Source organism: Anopheles merus, chromosome X, assembly GCF_017562075.2.
Source record: "Anopheles merus strain MAF chromosome X, AmerM5.1, whole genome shotgun sequence".
NCBI classification, from domain to species: domain Eukaryota; kingdom Metazoa; phylum Arthropoda; class Insecta; order Diptera; family Culicidae; genus Anopheles; species Anopheles merus.
In genome coordinates this window covers 9,753,002-9,779,099 of record NC_054081.1, presented here as the reverse complement: position 1 = coordinate 9,779,099, position 26,098 = coordinate 9,753,002, and the positions used below count along the sequence as shown (strand labels likewise).

Genomic DNA, 26,098 nt, shown 5'->3' with positions numbered 1-26,098 from the left:
TCATCCAGGGTCGGAGTCGTGCGGATTCGTCCGGGTTGGTGTTGGTGGACTCCGGACGACTCCAGACTACTACGACTCTGACTCTGGAAGACTCCAAACGACACCAACCCGGACGACTACGACTTCGGATGACTCCGACCTGGAACGAATGGTTCCCATTTTGCTAGTCGGAACCGAACTAATCATAGTCGGAGTTGGTTCGAGGTCGTGATTACGCTCCAGAGAGCACATCACTAATTCAGAAAGCCATCAGATAGCTGATCGAGGCAGCAACATATGCACACTAGTGTGTCTCCGCGGACCTGCCTAGGCTAAGATCAAAACACATTTGCAATCCATCATGCGCCACATGTGTTGCTGTGTGTGTGCGCGCGCGCTTACGTAATTGACACAGGGCTCTCTATATCTACGATTGCTATTTAATTACCTCGCTTACGACACCTCTTGGTGTGCTACAGCTGACGGGAAAGGGGCTGACAGTACACAACCCTCCCTCCTCATCGCTTGCTTTGCCAGTAGGGCGACACACGTGGTACGAGTGGAATTCTTCCTCAGTGCTGCAGCGTGTACGATAGGTGTTGTTAAAAGGGTTACCTTTGCTATTACAAAAATGCTACTACTTCTTATTCCGACCGTTTTGTTCGTCAGCCACTTTTTCTAGCCCCTATTGCTACAATGTATCATCTTCGCACGTTGCAATTGCGTCATGGGGGTGGTGCTAATGAAAAAAAAAAGATTCGATCTTGCCACCCGATCTGCGAGCCGGTCACCGATATTGCGAGAGCGGGAGAAAAAGAGAGAGAGAGAGAGAGCGTCACGTCCGCCAGGGCAATTCAACCCTTCCATTCCAGAGGCAACGCGAGCCAATTGCGTCAACTCTCGCACAAGCTAAAAGTAGCAGTAGAAAAACACAAAAACCAGAATTGCCGACACGACGATGCTGTCACTGGGGAAAACAGCACCCAGCAATAAAAAGCACACACATAGAAAGGGGGATGAAATTGATGAACGCTTATCGTAAATGATTCCCAGCACAGCTCTGCGGAAGAAATCACCGGATGCCACACTGCATTGTTTCCCCAGCGGGCATGGGAAAGGGAGAGCGCTCATTAATGTTGGATGACGAGGACACAAAGCCTTTAACATTGCATCAGCATAGAGAGAGAGAGAGCAATGTGTGACTCTTTTTTATGTCCAAGTTTGCACCCTTGCTCGGCCCGATTAGTAATGGCAAAGAACCGGGCTCTGCGGCTCGGTGAATCACGCCGCTTCTTAAGAAGCGGTAAGCCTTGATACCCCGTGCAGGGAGGGCCAGCGGAAACGTTTGTAAATATTTACCACTAGAATAGGACAGAGTATGTGTGCTGTTTTTTTTTTTTCTTATTTGTTGGTGCAAGAAGAACGCTTGCCAGCGCCACCAGCGCAGCGAGCAAAACACGCTGATAGTGCTGCGCACAAACGATTTGTCGTCGGCGTGGGACACGCAGTATACTACTACGGGGGGTCATGCGCAATCGCAAAAGGCAAATCCAATGATCCAATTTCGGTTCCGGTCGACTTGTTTTACACACACACACAGAGTTTGTACAGAGTTTTGTGGTTTTGCTACAGTGCTTTAAACTTTGGTGTTCCACCCTCTCCCGCGTGATGATGACGCACAGCAACCTGCAGCGCAAGTCAGGAGGAGACAGAGAGAGAGAGAGGGAGCGCTCCCCGAAGGAGCAGGGACATTTTGTACGGAAAAAACACAAACAAAACCGGTGTGTCTAGGCAGCCAGAACGAACGAATCCCATATGGCCCCCACCAGGCAATTATTGCTGCTACGCGCGGCGTCTGGCGTCGGGGAGCGATCGGAAAACATTTACAGTAGTTACACATACACACACACACACACATACGATGCACTGGAAAGATCGTGTGTTTGCCAAATATGCATTTAGAATCGGGCGATGATGCAAATGCAAACATACAAAACCCCCAACGCTTCGCCCGTGCGCTTGCCACGAATCAAGTTGTCGTTTGAAGTGCTGCTGCTGCTGGTGGGAAGGAGAAGTAGGGTGATGGTGGTGGTGGTTGTCTTCTCCGCGTTGCTAAGGTCAGTCATTATTGACTTGTAGTTGCGCTTCTTACATCACTTTTTCATTTTAGAATCCTGCTTGAAGTTGGCCCTTTTTGTTCGCCGCTTTTTTACTCGCTCTCTCTCTCTCTCTCACTCACACTGGCATGTAACGCCACTGGATATGGGAGGACTGCGGGAAGGAAGGGATGGCACACACACACTCCCGGCACAGCGACCGGCACTCCGCTGCCACCTTACCAGATCGTCCTCGTCCGAGTCTGAGTCACCGTCGAGTGTGTTGGACGAGGAGGACATGACCTTTGACCCGTTGATACCGCTGCCACCGTTACTGCTGCTGCTGTTGCTGCTGGTGGTCAGGCTGGAGCTCAGCAGGCGGTGATGATGCTGCTCAATGTTGCGCTTGATGATTTTGCCGATCTTTTTCATATGCTTGCAGATGACGTTTTCCGGCTAGCCAAAGGCACAAAGCAGAAAAGGGCTCTTCGTTAAAATGAACGACGCGGAGGATCAGCCGGAACGATGCAGGATATGTCTCTAGGTAGTGCTAGCCACTCGAGCACTAGGCGCAAAGCAGAAAAGGGCTCTTCGTTAAAATGAACGACGCGGAGGATCAGCCGGAACGATGCAGGATATGTCTCTAGGTAGTGCTAGCCACTCGAGCACTAGGCGCAAGGAGCAAACCAAAACAAGGGTATTGGCAGCATCCCTACGAAAAAGCGAAACAAAAACCAACCTACAACTACTAGCAGCAATTACAAGCCTGCGAGTTTCCCCACAGCGCACGCTGTTTGTAATTCTAATCAGCAGCAGCAGCAGGCCGGGTTTGCTTTCTTGAACGCGCACGATGATCTCACCAAGCCTGGAAGCAATACGTGCCGCCGCCAGCGTTTTCCCTCGCCGATGGCCTTTATGCCGTGCACACCATTCGACATGCCATTGCAAACTTCTCCCTCCTTCTTATCGCGCTTCCCGACGACACTACTTGACGGACGACATACATACTTCACCCTGAGGGTTGAACCCGCCATCAGTGAAGGAGGGGGGAGGTAGAGACGAAAAGAGTGGGAGTGAAATTGCTAATAGCCATCGTCACACCGGGGAAGGAGAGCTGGATGATGATATTGGAGGCATTACGACACCGAACAGCAAACGACAACAATAGTACCGTGGAAAGAGTAATTAGGCTGCGACCAATTCTAAAAATCGATTCGTCTGGCGGATACGAGAGGGTTTTATGGCATAACACGAGAAAAAAAAACAAATTTCCTAGCGATAACAACTCTCTCACACACACACGCATACAACTAGCATCCTAAAAGAAAAAAAAACAATACAAAACAAGCTCGATTGTGTTCACAAATGTGTTACCTTTTTGTACAGCTTGATCCACGTGTTATCGCCCTTGGAGTCTGTGTACTGTAGCCCGAAGAACCAGACCTCTCGCAAACCGATCGTCTTCACGACCTGATCGAACAGCTGCTTGCCTGTGGTGCCCTGCTGGATCGCGAACTCCAGCTCCGCGTCCATCGTCGTGACGCGCACGTTCATCTAATGGGGAAGAAGAGAAGCAAGGGAAAAAAACAAATTTAGAATAAATGTTCATGGACATCTCGGTAGCTAGTAGAAGTGACAAAGCCGCAAGGATTGTCCCCCTTGGGGAACAGTCCCGATTATAGATTGCGCGCGAGAGCAAACCATCACGTGATGTCGTGCATGGACGGGGGCAAACAAAGTTGTCCACCCGACACGCGTGTGGCAAGCCGAATTCGTTAGAACAAATAATAATTTAACTAATTGCTAAGATGCGAATCGAAACAGCATAAAAAGCTTCAGGACTAGTGATGTAACGCTCTCTGGAGCGCGCTCAAGACTCCGATCCGACATCGACTAGTGTTAGTCCAATTCAGACTTCGCCAAAATGAGAACCACTGCCAGGAATCGGAGTCATCCGGAGTCGTAGTCGTCGGAGTGAAAGTCGTTCGGGGTCGTCAAAAGTCGTCAGGAGTCGTCAGGAGTCGTCTTTAATCGTCAGGAGTCTTCAGGAGTCTTCAGGAGTCGTCTGGAGTCGTTCGGAGTCGTTCTGAGTTGCTCGGAGTCATCCAGAGCTGCCCGGAGTCGTCCCAAGTTCCAGGAGTCGTCCCGAGTTATCAGCAGTCGGAGTCATCCGCAGTCGTCGGGAGTCGTCTGGAGTTGTCTGGAGTTGTCTGGAGTTATCTGGAGTCGTCTAGAGTCGTCTGGAGTCGTCAGGAGTCGGCGTTAATCGTCAGGAGTCTCCAGGAGTCATCTGGAGTGGTTCGGAGTCGTCCTGAGTTGCTCGGAGTCATCCCGAGTTGCCCGGAGTCGTCCCAAGTTCCCGGAGTTGTCGCGAGTCATCCGGAGTCGTCCCGAGTCATCCGCAGTCGGAGTCATTCGCAGTCGTCGGGAGTCGTCTGGAGTTGTCTGGAGTTGTCTGGAGTCGTCTGGAGTCGTCTGGAGTCGTCTGGAGTCGTCTGGAGTCGTCTGGAGTCGTCTGGAGACGTCTGGAGTCGTCTGGAGTCGTCTGGAGTCGTCTGGAGTCGTCAGGAGTCGGCTTTAATCGTCAGGAGTCTTCAGGAGTCGTCGCGAGATGCCCGGAGCCGTCCCGAGTTGCCCGGAGTCGTCCGCAATCGGAGTCATCCGCAATCGGAGTCGTCCGGAGTCGGAGTTATCTGGAGTCGTCAGGATTCGGCAGGAGCCGTTAGAAGTTGTGAGAAGTTATCTGGAGTCGTCTGGAATCATCAGGAGTCTTTAGGACTCGTTTGAAGTCGTTCGGAGTCGTCTCGAGTTGCCCGAACTTTCTGAATTGCTTGGAGTCGTCCCGAGTCATCCGGAGTCGTCTGGAGTCGTCTGGAGTAGTCTGGAGTCGTCTGAAGTTGTCTGGAGTCGTCTGGAGTCATCTGAAGTCGTTCTGAGTCGTGCCGAGTCGCTCGGAGTCGTCAGGCGTCGTCTGGAACTGTCCGTAGTTGGCCGAAGTGGTTATCATCCGGAGCCGTCTGGAGTCGTTCAGAGTAGCCCGGAGTGGGAGTCTCCGGAGTCTATCGAAATCGGAGTGGGAAGGAGTCAACCGGAGCTGTCCGGTGCAATGGTCATGTGTACATAGATTTCATTTCGTTCATATACAGGCCTTTGTTTGGAAGGCTCACTCCAGCTGGCTTCGGAAGACTCCGAATCCTGACGTTTCCAGACAACTCTGACTGCTGGAGTCGGATCGGAGTCGATTCCATATGTTTGCCAACTAAACCCATCACTAGTCTGGACCTTCACACCACGACGCTCTTCAATGCGCTTGGTACTTTATCTTTTCGCGCGATAAATTTGGTGTCACAGGTTGCGCAACGTGGGCCCCACAATCTGACACACCACACACGTAGACGCTACCACCAGACCATTATTTAGTGGAATTGTAAGCAGAAACAAGGCAGGTAAGATAAGCAGGAACTAACACAGGTCCCCGCCACCTTCAACAGCACACTGGGGCGTTGATGATGATGACTTTATCATTTTCATATTTCTATAATCATGTTTTCTTGTGGCTTTTGCAGCCTTCGTCCAGGCGGTAATCACTCCATGACCTAGTGGTCGTACTACCTTTAGTGTGAGGAGTTTTACTCGAGCAGTTTGCCGCAGAGAGGATTATGCATTTTTTTATAATTTCAGAAAGTTTAGAATTCTAGCGATGTGCTTCCGTGTGCATCCTTGACATTGAATCGCAACATCGCTACCGGCTTTCAACCATCGGGCCCGAACGAATTGATATGCGCTGGATCGCACCCCGTTGGTCGCATTGCGGGTCACTACATCACCCTGGTGCCAACGCACAAACGACACCATAAACGTGTCGTGCATGCAAATTCCATACCAATGAGCAACGCAGCAGCGACCGGCTTTTGCGCTACGTGCCCCAACACTGCTGCTTGCTTGAAGGATTTTTGGAGATCCTGCCTGGTATGCATGCTAATCGATGACCTCCTTTCGTTTCTTGGCGAAGGCGACAGAGCCCAGGAGCTCATCTAAGTTCTCTAATAAACTGCTCCCTTTGTGACCTTTGTGTCCCTCTTGTGACCAATTTGTGTGTGTGTGTGTGTGTGTGTGTGTGTGTGTGTGTGTGTGTGTGTGTGTGTGTGTGTGTGTGCTGGAAACGGTTCTAAAAAGAAGAACCGCTTTTCCTAATGTACACCAAAACACTATAGCCACTGCACTCACACGCGGTCGTTTCGCACTAGGGACGAGTAATCGATCGAAACGGTCACGGGGAAGGGGGGGGTGTGTTTCAACGGACGGCGATCCCCTGGTCAACCATAATAGGGAAGATTACGCGTCAATCCAATTACGGACGCATATTGGCAGACATACACACACACAATTGGTAACATGACTCGTTTGTTCTCGCTTCTCGGTCTCAACCTATTCCCACCCGGTCAACTAATCCTGCAGCAGTAGCAGCACGTGTGGCACGTCTCCTCCTCCCTCCGTGTGATGCAAAGGCTGCGGGGGAGGGGAGGAGGGTCGAACTTTGCTGCACTCCCCCGCCTCCCTTTGACCTGTTTAAGCGCTGCCGAAGCTCTCCATTTCCATTTCGGAGGCACCAGACCTTGAGGAACTCTCCCGGGCAATCGGTTCTAACGGTCAGAGATTAAACACACACACACACAGGTTCCATTGGACCCCAACCATTGGGCATTGGACTAAGCACTTTTCGGGTTGTCCATGTGAAAACAGATTAATGGATTGATGTATCACCCCTTTAGTCAATTTGATTGTTTTCTGGCAGGAGGCAAAATGAAGGGTAGAAGTCAAACCTAAGCGTACAATCGGTAGAGATATTAAAATATTGTTAAATTGGTAATAAGAGCTAGCGAATGTTGCTGGTCAGTATCTTTTTGAACTACATCACATTTTAACGCATTTTACACGCCATGACCCGACGGTCGAATGTATTAACGTGTCAGCATCCAAAAAATGATACCGCCGGATGGAGTTCAATTCTCGTCTCGGATTCTCTCTCTCTCAACTACTTTCTACGAGGGAAAATTAAATATCCACCGCTAGTGATGTGGCACGCAATTTCTTGGAAGAAGCGACCTTTCTTCCGCGATAAGCGAAGGAATTAAACCAGCAAATAGCATTAAGTAAGCCTAAGTACGGCTAATATGGAACACACTCTATCACGTTTACGGACTTTTTACAATTACAAGTCCCCAATCTGGTTATCTGATAGTTAACCCACGATTTCGAACCAACGGGGGTATGATGATACGACCGAATGATTTATCGCCCAAATATGTCTCCCACTGCCGGCTGGCACACGCCTATCGTCGCCGTCACGTTCGCCCTCATAATATGAACTTTATTGTGGCACCCCGGAATAAAACGAGCCCAAGGTTACGAATGGGGCGCGGCTCTCCTCTTTGATGCCACCCATTTGATGGGATTGTTTTTTTCTTCTTTTTTTTGCTGTCGTTTTTCCATCTAATGCCAATTCTGACCCATTCGGTATGCGTGTGTGTGTGTTTTTGTGTGTGCATGCTTGTATTGTTGTGCAATCAACGGTAAAGTACGTCACGGACGACCGCCGGATTTAGTGCGACTGCCCCAAAGCACGCAGGTGTTTTTTCGATTTTCCGACTTTTACTTCCAAATATCTGTGTGTGTGTGTGTGTTTTAGGGCTACAATAAAAATGCCATTTTTTACGAAAATTAAGAGCCTGTCAGACTAATAGCAGATACATTAGCGGACGACAGAAGAGTTCATGGGCATGTGTTCAGGTTGGGTGCGTAATTATGAGAGATTGTGCACCTCCTCCATCCGTCATATCGTGTAATCGTTGAGTTTGTATAATAGTTCTTTTCACAGACAATATTTTGTTTACAACTAGTTGAAAAGGGTACAGAAGTACGCCGAAATAATGGGGCCTCGAAACCCAATAAAAATGAGGATCAGATGATGACTCCGTGAGAATCCTAAACCAAACCCATATCGGCCCTGTAACCAGTAGCCAATCTTGAACCCATCCAGGACCTGGAACTGATACTGAACCCATACCGATCCTGGAACTGATCATGAATCAGTCTTGAAACCTTGGAGCCAAACCTACTTAAATCCGATTATTAGCCCATACCTATCCTGGAGCTTATAAGTAACTCATATCGATCCAGTACTGGGTCTGGAACCGAAACAGTTCCAAATACAGTTACGACAAAACCATAGTCGGCAGAACATGTGTAGCGTAGGAAATAGCGTAATACTGGATATGGAACGAAATTTGAACTTGGTTTCGGAATCTAACAGATACAGTATTAGTTCGATTCGAGTACCTAATTCTGTTGGTCACCAAACCATACCTGGCAATCCCAATGCAGCGTAGGAATTAGCTTAGAAGTACTGGAAACTTGAACCTGGTCTGGAAGCTATACAGTTCCAGTTACGATCGGATCCATGTGGGGCATATCAAATAACATAGGAATTTTAGCAGAATTTGTACAGTGATATGCTAAAGAATATGTCTAAAATATAATTAAAAAAAAGAGTATCCATCGTCCTCCGACAAGGAAACGAAGAAACCCTGCCATCCCGCACGTTGTTGTACCCACACCACGTTGGGGATTCGAAGCATTCGTAAAACTGAAAAAGAAAAAAATGTGTCTGTGTCTGTAGTTGGCGGGATGTACACGGGACACCATATTCTTGCTCCGTTAGGCTCACAAATTGTTCAAGGTTCTGCCTCTCCAGCATCCGGTTCGTAAACGAGAGAGTGAGAGAACAAGGGCAAAACAAGAGAGAGAGAACCAAGGCAGACGTGCTGGGATTAGTTCCAACGCCATGCTACCAAACCGCACAGGAAAGTTGGCCTTTTCCCTTCCCATCGGTTCGTTCTCTTCCGCACCAACACGGGTTTCCCTTTCAATTTAACCGGTTTGGGCTTTGGGGTGAGAACACACGAAGTGAAGCTTGCACAAAAAGGGCTCCAAGGTGACGCCGTTTGCTTGGCCACCAAGAAACAGAGAAACAAAGAAATGCGAAAGAAAGAGAGAGAGAGAGAGAGAGAGAGAGAGAGAGAGAGAGAGAGAGAGAGAGAGAGAGAGAGAGAGAGAGATAGAGAGAGAGAGAGAGAGAGAGAGAGAGAGAGAGAGAGAGAGAGAGAGAGAGAGAGAGAGAGAGAGAGAGAGAGAGAGAACCACACACACACCATCGGGTGGTGCACTTTTTTCACTGCAAAAACGCGCGTTGCACATCTTCTTCGTATCGCCATTCCCACCAGGCTACAACATGCCCGTGCATTTGGTTAGGACCTCACAGGAAGGCACACACACCTTGTCAAAAAAAAAACCCATACGGCTGTTCTTTTTCGCACACACACACAAGTATTACGCGCAACAGCGTGCAGAACAGAATTTCGGCGTCGCGCGATCGCTCGCTCAACACACAACCAGCAGCAGCAGCTGCCATTTTATTTGGCTGGAGGAGACGCATACTTTTTTCTTGTTTGCGCCATGGTGCGAACTTAGCAAATATTTAGGCAATGGAGTGCGTTTGAGAGATAATTTTGCAATCTTTACTTTTTTACATACATCTGGAGAAACACAATTTATCCACGCGTCTGGGATACAAGTGTAATAACGAACAGAAAAAAAACACGCAAGAAGTTAACCTCAATTTAAGATTTTGGCACGCGCCTTCCTCTTCAGGTGTACAAAACACACACACTCTTTTGCAGCCAAAACAAAACCAAAACGCGAAAAAACCTGCCAAAAAACGCACGAAAATATTTAAAAAAAAACACACACACAAAACCCGCTTACCATTTTACTGCTCGCAACCATTTTTTCGGCGTACGGGATGGTGTTGCTGTGCGAAGAAGTAAAGGCGACACACCAGTTGCGTTCTTTTTGTTAAGCTATCTGCACGCGCACTAAGAGGCTCGGAGGATGATTGCAATCTAGAGTGGAGCGCGCAGCAAAAACACAAAATGCCGATGTCACACACCGCACACACGTGAGCAGCAGCAGAGACACTGGACTAGGGGGTGCACACTCGCGCGCACTATTGTCAGAATCGCTACACACACGCCAGCAGTAGAGGTAGTAGCCGTATCACACACAAACACACACCCGGAGAACACTTGTTTGCGGTTCAACGAGTAGTGCGATGGGTTGCGGGAAGGTAGAGGACGATGGATGTACTGATCGATGGCGGCGCCTGTGTTTGCTGGACGACACACTGGTTGGCTGATTGAAGAAGGAGCGCGTCGATGAAGCGTTGATGAAGATGAACTGGTCGTAGAGAGAACTCTGCTGGGCTCTTTGACCGCGGGTGTGTATTTTTGCTGCCAATGCGCTCTCTCACCCGCACTGTTCACACAAAGTCACACACACACGCGCGCACACAAACACAGCGGCACAGATGCGGCTCTCTTCAGCTCTCTGGCAGGCGGACAGTTCTAACCTACGAAATAGAACGATCGTTGCCTCCGAAAATACCAGCTGGGAAAACACTAAGGAGAATACACTCTCTCACACACACACACGCTCAAATACACTGTTGATAGACGGGTAGTAAAATTTTAGTATCCAGTACTACACCTTTCCCGGTGAGTGTCTGTGTACGTTGTGCGGCGGGTGTCCACAACCAGAAAGATTAAGAGAGAGACAGAGAGAGGATGAGAGGGCAACGATTCTAGTAGTAATCACCCAAGCGCACCTGTTACCCAGCTCCCGTATTGGTAGAGAAGTGTAGACACCAACTGCTGCTGTTTCAAACACTGCGAAATGGACGATGACGCGCAGCGCCAAACCAAACGTCGTTTGTTCCGTTTTTTGACCGTTTGAAAAGCGCATTCAAATTTGGTTCCGCTCTCTCTCTCTCTTTCGAAGCGGGTTCCACGAGCAGAGAGCAAGTGCAAGCACGAGAGGCGACCGACACTGAGAGGAAGAATCGCTTGATCAACACATTCAAAACTGGCCCGCACGCTTGGGAAAACATAAACTTATCACGAGTGCAATTCTTTTAACCAAAAAGTTTAGAGACAGAGAGAAAGAGAGAGCGAGGGAATCAAAAATGCGTTCCCTTTTGAACCTTCGTTTACAACAGCTTTCCCCTGCGGTGTGGCTGGATCGCGCGCGCGGTGTCTCATCCTTTCAACGAGAGAAACCCCCAGCAGTAGCAGTATGCCGTGCGAGAGATAGAGAGCGAGCGAGCGAGATCGCAGCAGAAGAGTCCCCAGCCAGGTGAGCACACCTGGAAGAAGCTGGACACAGGGATGGGTCATCCACCACCGGTGTATCTCGTCGTCATCTCTCCAGCAAAAGCGCTGCAACAGAGATACCGCAGGCCTAAAAAACACTATCCTTTGTGTGCGTGTCCAACGCGAAGAAGTACATGACGGAGAACAGATAGAAAAGGGGGAAAAAAGTACGGGAACGGGGACGAGGAGGGTCGTGTCCAGACAGGTAGACAGGTGCACCACACAAAGCAACTCGAAAGCCTGCTAATGGCCAACAACGACAGCGTGTGTAACAACAAACACAATACATTTTATTCCCCACTGACTTTTACTTGAGTGTTGCTTGACGTGGTGTGCTTACATATTCAGTGAGTGTCAGCTGCTGACTCACTCTATAATAAAATTTGCCTGTCTTATTGTTCTTTCTCATAGAGTGTTAGTGACACTAACACGAAAACACGGCCATCATACACCCCTATGGCTTTTGACTGGCTACGGAGGTGACGACGACAGTTCACAGATGAGAAACGAACCACGTCCAGCTTTTGTGCCAATCGACGCGACTACCATTAGACCATGGAGCTGCTTCGTTGCATCTCACGTTGGAGGAGGTCCTACTGTTTCCAAAATTGATTGCAGTGCATGCTCATATTCTTTCAAGCTACCATAGTACTATAAGACATCTATAATGTACAAACGTGAATTCTACATTCCATCACATCATTTCACTCTCGCAAACATCTCACTACATCTCTCTTTCCATTCTATTTTACATTCCGCAAGATCCCCTTGAGCCACTCTTAATTCCTTCACTTTGTCATGTGAAGAGTTTGCACACACACACCAATAAAAAAAGGGAACGAAAAGACCAGTTTGCACACGACCGCGTAGGGCTTTTTCGTAGCACAACTAGTAAGGCTTCTTCTTCTTGCTGCCGACTCAACCTTCCCTCGCGGAAGCACACGTGTTTTAGCGCATTTCACATATGAAATGAGCCGTTTTGTCAAAAGCATCCTCTCGCCTCTCTGCCGGGTAGGTTAGGTAAGGGGTACACCATCGCCGCACACGCACTAAGGGAAAAAAATCCCCCCTCTCCCTCCACACAGACACTCCCGACCGAGCATACAATACGAAGCGCGTATATACACACACACCGTTGCTGCTGTCCGTAATCTTCGAGGGCTGCGCAAGAACTGACGCAAAATGCCGACAACGCTAGAAACGCAACCCCGGGCCCTGGCTCAATATCGACCCTCCTCTGTAAGGGAAGTAACGCATTCGCAAACACACACACACACATGCGTCTGTCATAAGCACAAGCATACGCAACCAGGGATGAAGGAGAGGGAAATTCTAACTACCCCCCGCACACGGGTCGTTAGTGTGAGTGTGTCTTCACCCGACCGGTATATCACAGACGATAGCGCGTGCGAAAGCGTTATACGCAGCGTTACACCATTATGCTCGGACCGGACACGAGTGGAGCGCGCGGTGGTTAGCCTCTCAACCTTCTCAACCTTCTTCTCCGGTACTGTCGCTGCTGCTGAGAGAGATCTCATCTTACCCGGCGGCACTTACCGTATCGCTACGGCGCACACCAAGCAATTCGAGAAACTGCAACGAGATCGCAAGCGACGAGCCCGTTGTCAACCGTAAGTCGAAGAGAAACGAACGGTTTGCCGTCGCCATGTTGGCTTTACTCGAGGCTCGATAGCGTACGTATTTAATTTTTTTTTTGTGTGCTTCAATATAAGCATTCGACCATAAGATCGAATAGATGTAAGATAACTTCTAGCTGCAGTGAAACGTAACGCTCTCGAGCAAAGTGCAAAAAATAAGGCTAATCTTCATTTTTGGTTTTTTCATTCCCGAAAGCAAGCAAAAAATAAGACAAATAAGGCGAGAAACCTTGGAAGGCGAGCAGAACTTCATTAAAAACCGTGCAAAAACGGGCTAGCACATCTGCATGACGTGTGTGTGCGACGTTGCGTCCCGCATGTCACCACCAGATAAGAGAACCGAGTACACGGGTATGATATTTGCGTCACCATTAAGTATAGACCCGTCGTCGTCATCATCATCATCATCATCAACAGTGCATTACGGTTAGATGACGTACAGCGATCAACACAACCCATCGCTACCGGCTCGACTTGAGCGCGCTTCTTTTCAACAGCGGGAGTGAAAGTGGTAACAAAAAAAAAAAAGAAAGCGTCTGCCTCACCTTGCACCTGTACACGACACTGCCCTCGGCGGGTGATTAGGAAAAGTGTCAGGCAATTATTACGTCATTAGGAGTGATTGAATCGTGTGCGTAAACCCCTTGCCACCCGACCAACCCGAGAGCTTGGATACAGATGGCAGCCGGGGTAATTAACGCTAAACGGCACATTCCAGTGCCGGAAGTCCTAATGTGGAAGCCGCATCATCAAAAATTAGTCGACGGAGGAGGAGAAGGCACTCAAATCAAGGCCTAAAACGTTTAAGGGAAGCGGAGCAGGCAGCAAAAAGAAAAAAAACAACATTGCAATAGAACTCTGGGAGCGACTAAGCAGTGAGCACAAACTTGCTTATCATGCTCGAGGTCAGCCTCGCTTGCTACTAGAATAGAGATAGATGTAGCACGCAAAACAAAAAAGTTAATAGCCTATTCAGCAATTTCTTAGTGGACAGGCATAAAAGTGGAGAAATAAAACGAACCATCACGCTGTACAACAGGTAACAGGCCCTCCTCCAACCGAGCGGCTATTATGACTCGATCGTGAAAAATCATGCCTGTAGAGCGCGGACGCAACGCTGTCCCGTCTTTCCAGATGCATCCACACCGGCCTCACCGCCACTGCATCTAAGGGAGCAATGTAAAACGGCCGCGAAGGCTAACTGACATGACCAGCGGGGTCATCACATGACGTATGTGTGTGTGTGTGTTTGTGTGTGGTGTAAAACGTATATCTATATGCGCCACGCTCGCGCAACACGCTAATGGAAAGCTCAGGGCCACCCGTAGGGAGATGGGATGGGAAGAAGGAAAGAAGGGGGCATGGCAGTGGTGGGCTCGTGGTAAGGATCAACCGAGCAGCAGCAAAAACCAAAATCCACAGCCACTGCTTTAAAATGGAGCAACAAAAAGGGTACCAGACGCACACTGTTGGCCTGGGTTGTTGCCAGAATCCGGTTCGAAGGACTAAAATCTTGTACACGTCACTGCTGTTCACAACTTTGTGGCATGCTAGGCCTTACAGTTTGCATGAATAATGCATCCGGGGTTTTCTATTGGTTTCAGTGTCACTTTACGCACGCATCTTCTTCCAGAGTGTTCTTGGGGTTTTGCTCCACCCTCTCTATACCCCCAATCCCCCAACTTTTTAGCTTCTCTTGAGTAGCTTCTTCCACAGCAGACACACACCACGTGTGCGATCTTCGTGCAGTAAACAATTAGCATTCGCGCAAGATTAGCACCGGTTTGGTGGGTGTGTGTGTGTGTGTGTGTGTGTCTGTGTTTGGAGGTCGTTGTTGCCGTTGTTGTTGTTGTGGGAGAGAAGCCCATGGCATCTGCCTTGTGCTGATGCTATTGCCATGGACTCTTTTTGCGGCCCCATCACGGCCAGCAAAACCTCCACACGGGGAGGGGGAGCACCTACTGCTTCCCTTCCTTTCTTCCCCCCCCCCTCACCAAAACAATCACTGGTTGACCCTGGACTCCCAGAACGTGCTTCAAGCGCCCATATAGCAGATGGGCGCGCGTGCCAGATGAGGCTGAGATGCGCTGCTGTTGCTGGCACGTGGGGCGTGTTACCCCCGGGCACTGTTTCCTCCGCTTTTGCTCGTTTTGCGTCGTCCCCTCAGCGGCGGCGGCCATCGCGCACTACCCTGTCAGTAGACGCCCAGCGTCGTATGAGGGTTTGATGTGATGTGCGCGCGCGAGAGTGAGCGAGAATGCAGCTAGTGCAGCGGTCAAGTGCAGCTGCAAAACCGACGGCGACGACGGCGACGGCTCTGTTTGGTGTGACCCTCGTCCCGCCCTCTCAGCAGTATCACTCTATCAGCACACAATCTGGCCGTAAGCGGCAATATTATAATTGAGGCATTGTTGCGCTCTCGTGAATTGTTTACGTATGCACGCGGCAGCCAAACCGCAGCAGCAGCAGCAGCAGCAGCAGAAAATAATAGTAAAGGGCCTTCCCATCTGCCTTCCCCTACTGCCAACTTCCTTCACCATGCCCTATCCTAATCCCACAACAATTGGTAGCTGAGCGCGCGGGCGGACACGCACACATGCTGCCGTTTCGTCGTTTGCTTCGTTTGCGGTAAACAATTCTGCGCAGATGAGCTCAACTTCGCGCATTCGGGTGAGGTGTGCATAGCAAAGTGGAACAGCACTAGCTAGCCTAAATCGAACACCCTCTCTACGTGCCTTCATCTGTGCGGCACGGACAGTTTGCGTTTGGGTTGGGGCAGCGAAAAAAAATCCAACAAAACCTCACGTACACGCTAGCAATCCCCCCGCATGACAACTGTTGCAGAGTAGTGACACAGCAAATGACATACAACGCCCGCTTTATCGGGGGAGGATGTTGTCCTTCGGAGGTACTGAAAACGAAAATAAAACAGAGCTCCCCCTCCCGTCCCCACCTCTGGTCAACATCCGAGGCACGTTTTGGGGGGTGACCATTTTATCACCGCCGGGGTAATCTTAATATTACCCAAATGGCGGACGCCGGCGGCGTGCTGGCCGACAGATGGCGCCACGATGACAGCACACGATCGGCACGAAATCGGGGTAATCACATGGATACCCCTCGCACCATCATCACCACCACCACCACCAGGAGTCGCAGGCAGGTCGGGTTGGCGGCCTCGCGGGAGACTCATTTTGCTAATTTTCTGCTCCCTCTCTCTAAACCGCCGCCCCCCGTTTCACCCAAACCTACTAAGTGCTACTAAGTATTTCGGGTGAGCTCATGGTTCCCAGCCGAAACTGCAGCACGAGTTTGTGTGTGTGTTCATACACCCATTAGCGCAAACGCGAGGTTATCGGGCAAGTCGTCACGAATTAGTGATTGTTTAACTGCAGAGAAACAAAACAAATAACGCTACACTAACGCGTATCGACCATAAAATGGCGATGGTGGTGTTTAGATTCCATTTCCACCGGGTCAAATAAAAAAAAAAGAGGTGGAGTGATACAGGAAAAAATGACTCCAAAAGCTGCCTGAAAAACGAAAAAAAAAAATGTCCAAAGGAATGTTCTTTGGCAGTCAGTTTTCGTGCTGGAGAAAGCAAAACTGAGTTTTTCGATTGCACCACCGAGCGACAACCGAGATTCTGAGACTGCGGTATGCCTCCCTAGGGGTTTGATCGGGTGGAAGGAGGAGGAAAGGGGGCGAAGTACACACTGATAAGATAACAAAACAGGCCGGCTGCCTAGGCAAACTGCGGCGTACCAGTTTTGTGCTGTGAGACAACACTTTTTTTTTTTGTTCCCGCCACTCTAGCAGGGTGAAGAATTGTTGTGTGATGATTGGATGTCTCATGAGTGACTGTTCTGAGCGGATGTGATGTGCATTTCCTGCTGTAAGTGACAAAAAACTAGTTTCAAATTTCGTACCCACCGTAAATCTGGCTACAAAACAGTAAAGTGCGTAAAGCGGTAGCTGTAGAGCGTTACGTTAGCGTAAACCCAACGGCAGTCGATTAGCTGGACGGTTTAGTCGACATTAACAGGCAAATTGGTTGTTTGCATGTTGTTAGAGAAACTGTAGACAATAAATTGTACAAACCTGTACTGCTCTTTTGTGACAAATTACGCATTGTTGCCTAAAATGCAGGAAAAAACAACGTGAATTGAAAGCAAAGCATCAAATGTGGTTCATCAGAAAACCATGGTCATGGAAAATAACAACATGGAAAGAAGCATTCTTCCGGTCATTCTCTATCGCTATCGGCTTGTAGTATATATTGCAGCTGCTGGACTGGAAATCACAGCAAACAAACATACACACACGTACCAAAATCCCCATACGAATCGATTGAAAATATTGTTCGAGGTAGAGTGATGGTTATCAGGATTATTACTTGTACAAGAGTCATGATTGGTTGAGGAACCTTTTTTTTTGTTCTTCTCTCTGTCAATGTTTCGTCGGCTGCAGCACCAAACCATTGGTATAATAAAAAGAATCTCGTTAGCACAGCACAAATGGAGAAAGGGGAGAAGAAGCTCAATAAACATACTTGACCTCTTTTTTAGTTTCGGGCGTGCAAAGGGGACACCCATTGTTATATTGATATTGTACATGTTTTTTGTGCTTCTTTCTTGTACTTCGTTTCTCTTCGTTGTTTTTTGCTTACTGAGAGATATTAATTAAATGTCCTGTCGTCATCTACAAGATGAGTTTGGCAAGAGGTCTTTTTTCTCCCAGAATACAAAATCAAAACGTTCTTCGTTTTTGTGGCATTAGTCGGAGTACTGTAAAAGTTTTAGAGGTCGGACGGATGTGGGGAAGAACGGGTCACACGCGTGGTCGGTAGGAGCAACGATCCACGTTCGGTATTGCATGAACCGGTGTGTCTACCACTGGACCACCGAGCCGCTCGCAAGCCGGACCAAATTTAAGCGAACACATTCTCCCATCCCTTATCGATTATCGATGCGGCAGATCCCAAAATACTCTTAGCGTAATTCCGAATGCTTCTCCTCGCGGTAGAATATGGCGTTGACTATCGATCCTAATGCCGGGTTTAATTTCTAGTGCTCCCCCATCGCACCGAGTCTGAATCACACGCTCTCACTCTCTCGTTCTCGATCCTGCTCTTTCTCCGTCAGTGCCGGTTCGTTTTCAGCGCAAAAATGATCTCATTATTATCGATTTATTTTTCTTCTGCCAGCGTGGCATGGTACACACAGCAACATTTGGTCACAGTTTAAAAAAGGAAGAAATAAAAAAAAACACATGTGCACAACATGGACAACGTGAACCACTGGCGAGACCGGCGCGGGACGGGACAGGCAATGAATCACACACACCAAAATAGGCAATAGCGCGCATATGAGGGCAGTGGATGGGAAAGGGAGGGAGTGCGGGTGTAGAAAAAGAAAACAAGTACAAACAAACGGAGCCTAGAGGTGACGACGATGATGATGTCATGGAAAAGATGTGTGTGATTCTTTTGCCAACCTGCTTCCCTCCTAGCCCACCGCTTTCCGCCCTGTTACCCTCTCGCGTACCAATCTTTCAGCGACTTCGCAAACAATGCTGCTGTCCTTGGACCACTCCCGTTGCAGCACACTCCACTCCGACCCACCATCCACGGCCGGAACGACCGGTTTTTAATTCGTTTTCTTCACTGCAGCCCAGAACTGCATAATGCTGCTGGGTAGGGGATAGGAGGTGGAAAAGAATGAAAAAAAAACGCGCTTGTTGTATTGTAAATCCTCCGTCGCTACCGCTCTTGCCTTCCACAGCATCCACAGGCATCGCACTAGGCCAGATATGCGAAGAAGAAGTGTATTTGCATTGCCTGCCGTTTGGTGGTTTGACATTACCGAAACTGCGCCGGCTACTGTTTGCACGGGCGGGAGAAGGACGCTGCCAGCGCACGTCATCATGGTGCCACTGCTGCTATATACACGTACGGGGTCTCAAGCGCTTACTGCTGGCTCCGACTATTTTTAAGATAATTTGTAGATCAACAACAGTGAGCAATGGTGCGCGATCGCCAGAATCAGTACAGTGCCGGGGCCGCGTTTTATAAACAGCAAATAGCGCTTAAGCAAACAGTGACGCGCCGCAAAGCTAACAGATGAAACATCCGTTTGCCTGCGCGCCCTGTACACGTCAATCGGGTGATCGTCATCGTCGGGGTGGTTGGGGGTCGTTTTGTATTTTTTTTTTTTTGCTAACTTGACAGAACACAGTTGCGGCCAGAGTTTGGCTGTCGCTGCCGCAGCACGCATGTGTGTTACGCCGCGACGATGGTGACGTCCACCCAACTCCGCAGACAGTAGACCGCACTAATTGGCTTACTGTGCTGCTGCAGCAGAACCTTAGGTCGTGCTGTGGTGCTGCTACCAGCCACCATCGTTTGATTGCCAAGTTTTCCACTTCAATCGATAGGATGTAGCAGTGGTTGGCATCGTCCCAATATGATGGTTTCTCCGTGCACTGTGCCAATATCAGAATTATTATTTGGAATAAACAAACCAATGGCTGGAGTCGCACGCTCGGGTGTTATTCTAGCAGAAAATTCAACGAGTGCATCACCCAGACGGATACACGATGGTGATTAATGCTACTAATTTGCATCTTTTGCCTCACTCTTCCTCTCACGAGCTTGTCGTTGTCGTTTTCTAGCTTTGTTGCTTACAGTGGAACACGTGATAGTTTGCCACTGTGTACTTCCCCGCCAGCGGTTACGTAACGCTTGGAGTGGGGAGTAGTCATGCGATAGCTGATTCTCCCGCCTGACATCACTAGTCTGCATCAGTCGGAGACATCCAGTCAATGGGAGCTGAGAACTAGTCTCAGACCTTAGGTGTTTTTGAGCTTCGTCTTACAGGCGTGAGTTATTAGGAACTTATCGATTACAGTCATTCTGAGATTTCACCAGGCTCTATCAATGAGCACCATAAATCTACAAGAGTTGCTAGAGATATTGAAGAACTATCATTGCGGGCGTCAGAATGTTCCGACAGCTCCAGAGGACATGAATTCTTGATATTATTGTGATACAAGGAACATCTCTAAAGAGCGTAGAGCACCACACAGCTATCACAAGTTGGGGGCATGTGACATTTCAAGCACACGCTGCCAGGGGGACATTACCGCAAATCACACAACTTCTCCCTCTACCCTACACTTACCCGTAAACATCCTAAAACCCCTCTCCAACGGCCTGCTCATGTTATGTCTGCACGCGAAAGAGTAAATCAAACAATTTGACGAAGCTTTTCCCACAAACCGTAGAAATCTCGAAACCATGCCACAAACTCTACACACGCGGTAGTAGTTTGGGAGTGTGTGTGTGTGTGTGTGTGTGTTTTTTTATTGCTTTCCGATACAATCAAAACAAAGCAAAAGAGAAACCCTGCCGATTTTACGCACGCACGCCAGGTACGAGGGGTTGGTTTAGTGCTAGCAGGTTCGCGCAACAACCGCAACAACGATGATGATACTTGAGGGGTGCCGTCTTCTACCCCATCCTTTCCACAACCCTGGAGACACACACACACGGCAGACCACTTCCGATTGACTATTCAAATCGCCGCGCTCCCTTCGTTACGTTACTATGCCGAACCGACGAGGAAGGCACACGGCATTGTGCGCAGTGCGCTCTTCCTGGGTCGGAATTTCACCACCGCCAAAAGCCCAAAAGAGTGCCCCCCCTTATATTTGATTTATCCGCTCTTTTTTTTTTTGCTGCGAATGCACACTTTCTTGATTAGCATTTGGATTGATCTCTTAATTTGCTAGCAGTAGCACGTACTCAATACTCAATAGGACAACAGCGTTTAAAGCGAGCTCCCCCTTTCACCGTCGAGTCTTATGCAAGATGACGGCTTTGCGCCTATCTGAGCGCAATAGAGCCTTGTGCCTGGCGATAAACATTGCATTTTTATGCGAACTGTCTTTGCTGCTCCGGAGATTCGCCGGGAAGCAACCGTACGGCAGAAGAATTGGCGAGCGTAACTCGCAGAGAGAATAGTAAATGTAACCAAAAAGAAAGGAATGCTTGTGTACTTACTGATTTCGGCATTTTGATTGGGTTGATTGGGCGGTAAGTTGACCGGGAAGGAAGGATTCGGATTTGAAAAAAAAAAAACTGATACGCAGAGCCTCGTTGTTGCCTGTGTTCTTGCTGTATGTCTTTACAAGCGAGCGCAAGCTGTCTCGGCGGCCGGAATGTCGTTTACGTGGATGGATGTGGTGAAGTGTTTTTTTGTTGTTGCTAAAATAAGATGAAGAAGAATAATAATAATAAATATAAGACAAATGAAACGGACATTTGGGATTTAGAAAAAATTCGCTAAAATTACACCCATCCAAAAAATCCCTAAAATATATCGCCCTATCGATGTTCTTTTGTTTCCTGAGCTCAGGGTACGTACGCGCGCCACGTTTGCTTCTCGTGGGTCACACAAATGCCGCTGCTATCGGGGCTGGTGATGTTGCAACCGCACGGACACTTGGTTGGTGATACTACACACTACTTTTCCCCTCCTCCTTTCCTCAGCTTACTTGAACGTTTTGTGGGATGCGGATGAAGGAAGCACACCAAACTGTAACGGGCCGTGTGAAGGTGTATTACACGTAACACGCTCTACTCAACGCCACACCACCATTTCCCCCGAAACACTCGACGTACTGTGAACGCGTGTATTGCTTTTCGCTCGCAGCAAAATACAAACCAATCCATCCCAAAATGTGTGGGGCCCTTCGCGCATCGCGAGACATCGGAAAAAAAGCCTTATCGGCGCAGTATTGGAATGTCTCGGAAGGTGTAAGAAGGGGCGTGTAGTGGGCCCAGAGGTAACACGTTACACCTTTGCTGGGTATATTCAGCTGGCCGGTGCATTCTTTCCGCCAGCAACACAACACACCGACTCTTCGGTGTGTGCGCGACGACTCTTGTTCCTGTCAAACTGCAGCCCTATCACGCGTAACCAAAGCAAATGTGCCGATGATGTTGGGGTTGAAGAAACACACACACGCACACTCTCACACACACATGCAAAGGGAATTGTTGTTTTCTTCACGGAGCGATTGTTTCCCTCCATTACGCACAAAAATGTTTGTTCGGTTTTCGGAGCGAAGAGGCGGCGCAACCCCGAAACCAGCGCCAATGAACGTAAACGCTACCAAAAAAAAAACGGAGCATTGATGCTTCCGGACGTCTGGATGCCAAAAACAATGTCAAAAAGACCACGTAACGTTTGCAATGGTGTGTTGTGAGTTGTGAGCTCATGAAAAGCTCAATGCAAACGGGATTTAAGTCGATCAGCGTGCGTCACTGTGTGCGAGAGCCCTCAATGATCTGGTACTGACAGTTGGCGGAATATGAATCTTCAGCGATGAGTGATTCGAGTCTCGATTGGAATCTCCAAAGATTTATCAAACTCTAATGATTCATGAACCTCTTATTGATTCTTGAATCTTTTTGAAATATTCAGGAACTCCAAGATTGAACAACATAGCTCTTTACGTCAAAAAGAAGAATGAGAAGAAGCTCAATGTCTATGAATCTTTTGAGATTCACGATTCTTTAGAGACTCGTGAATCTTTCGAGATTTATGAATCTTTTCAACCGAAATTTAGATTCGTTGAATTATTTCACAGATTCATTCAGATTCACGAGTCTGAATCAGATGCACCCAACACCCAAGCGGAACACTATCTTGGACCCGGCCTGGTGTATATTTAGTGTTTTCAGCACACTTCTTTTCTAGATCAAACTGAAAGTGACTGAGGGTTTGGTTCGATGACAGGTTGCTCTACGCACAAAAAATGCAATGTTCGCCCCTCCCCTCTCTGTCTCTATGCTTGTTCAATCGGTGTCGTCCCCATTCAACCGGAAAAGGGTGCGGCCGAAAGGGGGCGACTTTTCGATTGTTGTCAGCACCCTCTCCGCCCTCTTCCACATGCGTCACACTACGACGCGGAAGCAATAAGGGGTACAGGGGGTGGGTTATAATCAAAGGGGTTTTCACCGAACCGGTTGGTGGAAACAAACGGAGCAATGTCGCCAGTTGGAAAGGGGGAAGGTGCCGACTACCACCACACCGAACTACTAAACCTGTTGCAGTGGGCAAGTGCAGCGCGGTGTCGTGCACATACAACAGCGTGCGCGAAACGAGTTCCAACGTCACCAGGCAGCGTGAGAGGGAACCACCATGGGCGGGGTGGGCAGGGAGAGCAATATGAAAGCATAAAAAGCATTCTATTTGAACGCTTCAAAAATAGCGTCACTAACGCCTGTTTCAGTTATTGTGAACGTATTGTAAATAAAAACATTTCTACACAGGGTGGTTCGTACATCGCCGTATTAATTTTTTTAAACATAAAAATTAGTATCGGAAATTAAGTAAACGATACAATAAAGCAATTTATCTGAAACGTATTACTTTTTGTGTTATTTTTTCCGTATCCGATCGAAAAGAATCGAAAAAAAAAGAAAAAAAAAGAAAAGGATCGGTCAAAACTGCTCGAAAATGGTAAATTAACGACTACTAATTTTACTGAGGCAACACTCTTTCAACAAAGGAAAAAAACACACAAGACTCCAACAACAAAGAGTTTTATAAAGTTAATAGTAGAGTTTTATGAAGATGATGTACATTCAGCCCACTTCACGATTACTTTTGTTCGCCCATCTTTGGCACAAAGCAACAGCAACAAAAAAGTACCTCATCAGAAAACTCATCAGAGCGTTCCAATGTTTCGACAATGCTCCAAGCATCGATAACGTTGGGCAGGTTTCTGATTGCTACCTGCTCACTCACACAAATGTTCCAACCATCAGAACCAGCCGGCGCGGCACTTTGAAATGGTTTGCCTCGACTGATGCAATCTCTCTCTCGCTTTCTCGACCGGGACAAGAGCCGACGTTGATAAGAGTTTGTGGGGGTGGTGTGTCACTCGAAGGAATGTCACGATATCGCATCGAGCAATCGAGCGCCATCTTCTTACCCGTTTTTTGAAGTGTGTGGTGTCAAGTGGTGGAAAAGCTTTATATCGCCTACCGATTCCAACGAAAGTAGGCTGAACCATCATAATCCGGCGGCCCTCCGAATACGAACGATGTCGCCACGCAACAAGCGACGAACCTCTCCTTCGCTCCCGGGGCTCGGACGTGTAGTGTTTGCCGCCCATGCTCTTGGGCACCCGCGTGTTCTTTTGCACTCCTCTCGGAAGCATCGTCCGATAGCTTCGCTTGCAGTATCGGTCGCCGACGAACAAGCAGTGATTGCTTGCCTCTCCCACCCCCTATCGGTATCTTATCATCGGCGTCACATTCCGTCCGGCTACCGGGGTCGTCTCGCCATCCCCACAAAACGACCCACACACATACACACTCCTCTACTTACCCCGCGAAGTGATGCTTCCTCTTCTTCCGAGTGGGCAGGGGACTTGGGATTTGCTGTAATCGCTAACTTGACCGCTTCACACTGTAGTAGGCAAATTCAAGGCGCGTCTTCTGGCGAATGTCCAACTTCCGGTGACTTGCGGAAATGGCCTTAGCTGCGCACGGCTCGCACAGAGGATTGCACTGCAGGGGAGACGACGCGCACGCGACAACAATTACGAACACGACACAAACGTTTCGAACGATGGGTAGGGGGAGAGAGAGAGAGAGAGAGAGAGAGAGAGAGAGAGAGAAATGAAGTAGAAAAACATAATTTATATATAGTATCGATATGGTCAACACCATCTAGCACCCGGCGCAACACGTTCTTGTTGTATAAACGAACAGGGAGTTGAAGAAGAAATTGAAAAACACACACAAACTTCTGTCGAGATACTCATAAATTAACCTGCACTACAAACACACATACACTCATACACACACCAACACACATTCATAAGAGGAGGAAACAATAGGAAACCAGAGAAGACGCACGCCCGCACACACCGTACAGCCGAGGGACACTGTTTGGTGTATATATTTTGGATTTGGCACACCCTTTGACAGAGGAAAATGCACTTGCACGGGAATCGTCACACAACACACACACATATCCATACACACAACCCACCTCTCTCTCCTTCACACACAGAGACCCTCCTAGCAAGTGATGTAGTGATCGCGGTCAATGGCTGAAACACCGGAAATGTCGTAGTAGTTAGTAAAACCAGCCAATGTACAGGGTGTACAGCGACGTAACAGTAACTCATTAGCGCGGCGAGCGGGATGCGATTTTAATAGAAATAATGACAGAAGAAACGCAATTTATCCGCAGCAGGCGGGAATGAACCACTTCAAACTGGAACGTCGGCTTATCAGGTGCGTTCCGTGGTCGTCAACAATCGTCACCGCCATCATGATGCTGCTGTTCGAGCAACTGTGAGGTTCGAATCCTGACCCCGGGAAAGGGTGGAGGAGGTACATTTAACTGTATGTTGTGGAGATGATGTGTTTTGAGCGACAGAGAGAGGGAGGAGGGTGTCCACACAAAAACTATCGTGGTAATATTTAAAAATCTGCTTACACTAATTAGCACAGAAAAACCAAAACAAACACAGAGGAACACAACACACACGACACCCAACCCAACCGAAGAGTTGGACAGGAAAGCATTCGCTCTTGGTGGACAGGTGTGTTGGTTGGGTAGAAATTGTATTCACGAGAAAGTCAGAGCGATAGAGAGAAAGAGCGAGAAACAGTCGGAAAGGTGTGTACGTGTGCAGCAGCAGCAATAGCGCAGCGCGCCCTGCATCGGTGCGTCGGTGGTGTGGTGTGTAAAGAGAGGGCTTTTGCAGGTGGGTATAATAACTTTCTTTTTCGTAACAGGATCTTTGTAATCTCCTTACACTGTTGTGTGCAGTTGGAACATTCCAATACACGCGCGCGCGTGCTCTTGCGATACCTGTTACTACTATCAACATGGACAAGCACACACACATACACACATACACACAAACACGCAGGAAAAACATTTGCAAAAGTGTAGAGCAGTATGAGCACCAACACGATAAGATAAGTAAAATATAATTACTAAAAAAACAAAAAAACAACCTGCTAAGTAGGCTCTAGGAAGAGGGACATTTACTATACACAACCTAC

General features: G+C 48.4%; 1 protein-coding gene across 5 annotated transcripts in view; it reads right to left on the bottom strand.

Moving 5' to 3' along the window:
• The window catches only part of LOC121599551 (moesin/ezrin/radixin homolog 1), a 37,955-nt gene that overhangs the window by 9,266 nt on the left and 2,591 nt on the right, over positions 1–26,098 (bottom strand). For 2 of the 5 annotated variants that reach the window (XM_041927456.1, XM_041927464.1), the window contains exons 2-4: positions 24,402–24,583; positions 21,062–21,265; positions 3,450–3,629 (exon numbers count right to left, since the gene is read on the bottom strand). In XM_041927456.1, the coding sequence (XP_041783390.1) occupies positions 3,450–3,629; positions 21,062–21,073 (192 nt within the window). In that variant the 5' untranslated portion in view covers positions 21,074–21,265; positions 24,402–24,583. Of the gene's footprint in view, positions 1–3,449; positions 3,630–9,899; positions 10,636–12,446; positions 12,575–21,061; positions 21,266–24,401; positions 24,584–26,098 lie in introns of those variants that run through there. The other 3 variants (XM_041927431.1, XM_041927438.1, XM_041927447.1) reach the window with 3 other exon arrangements.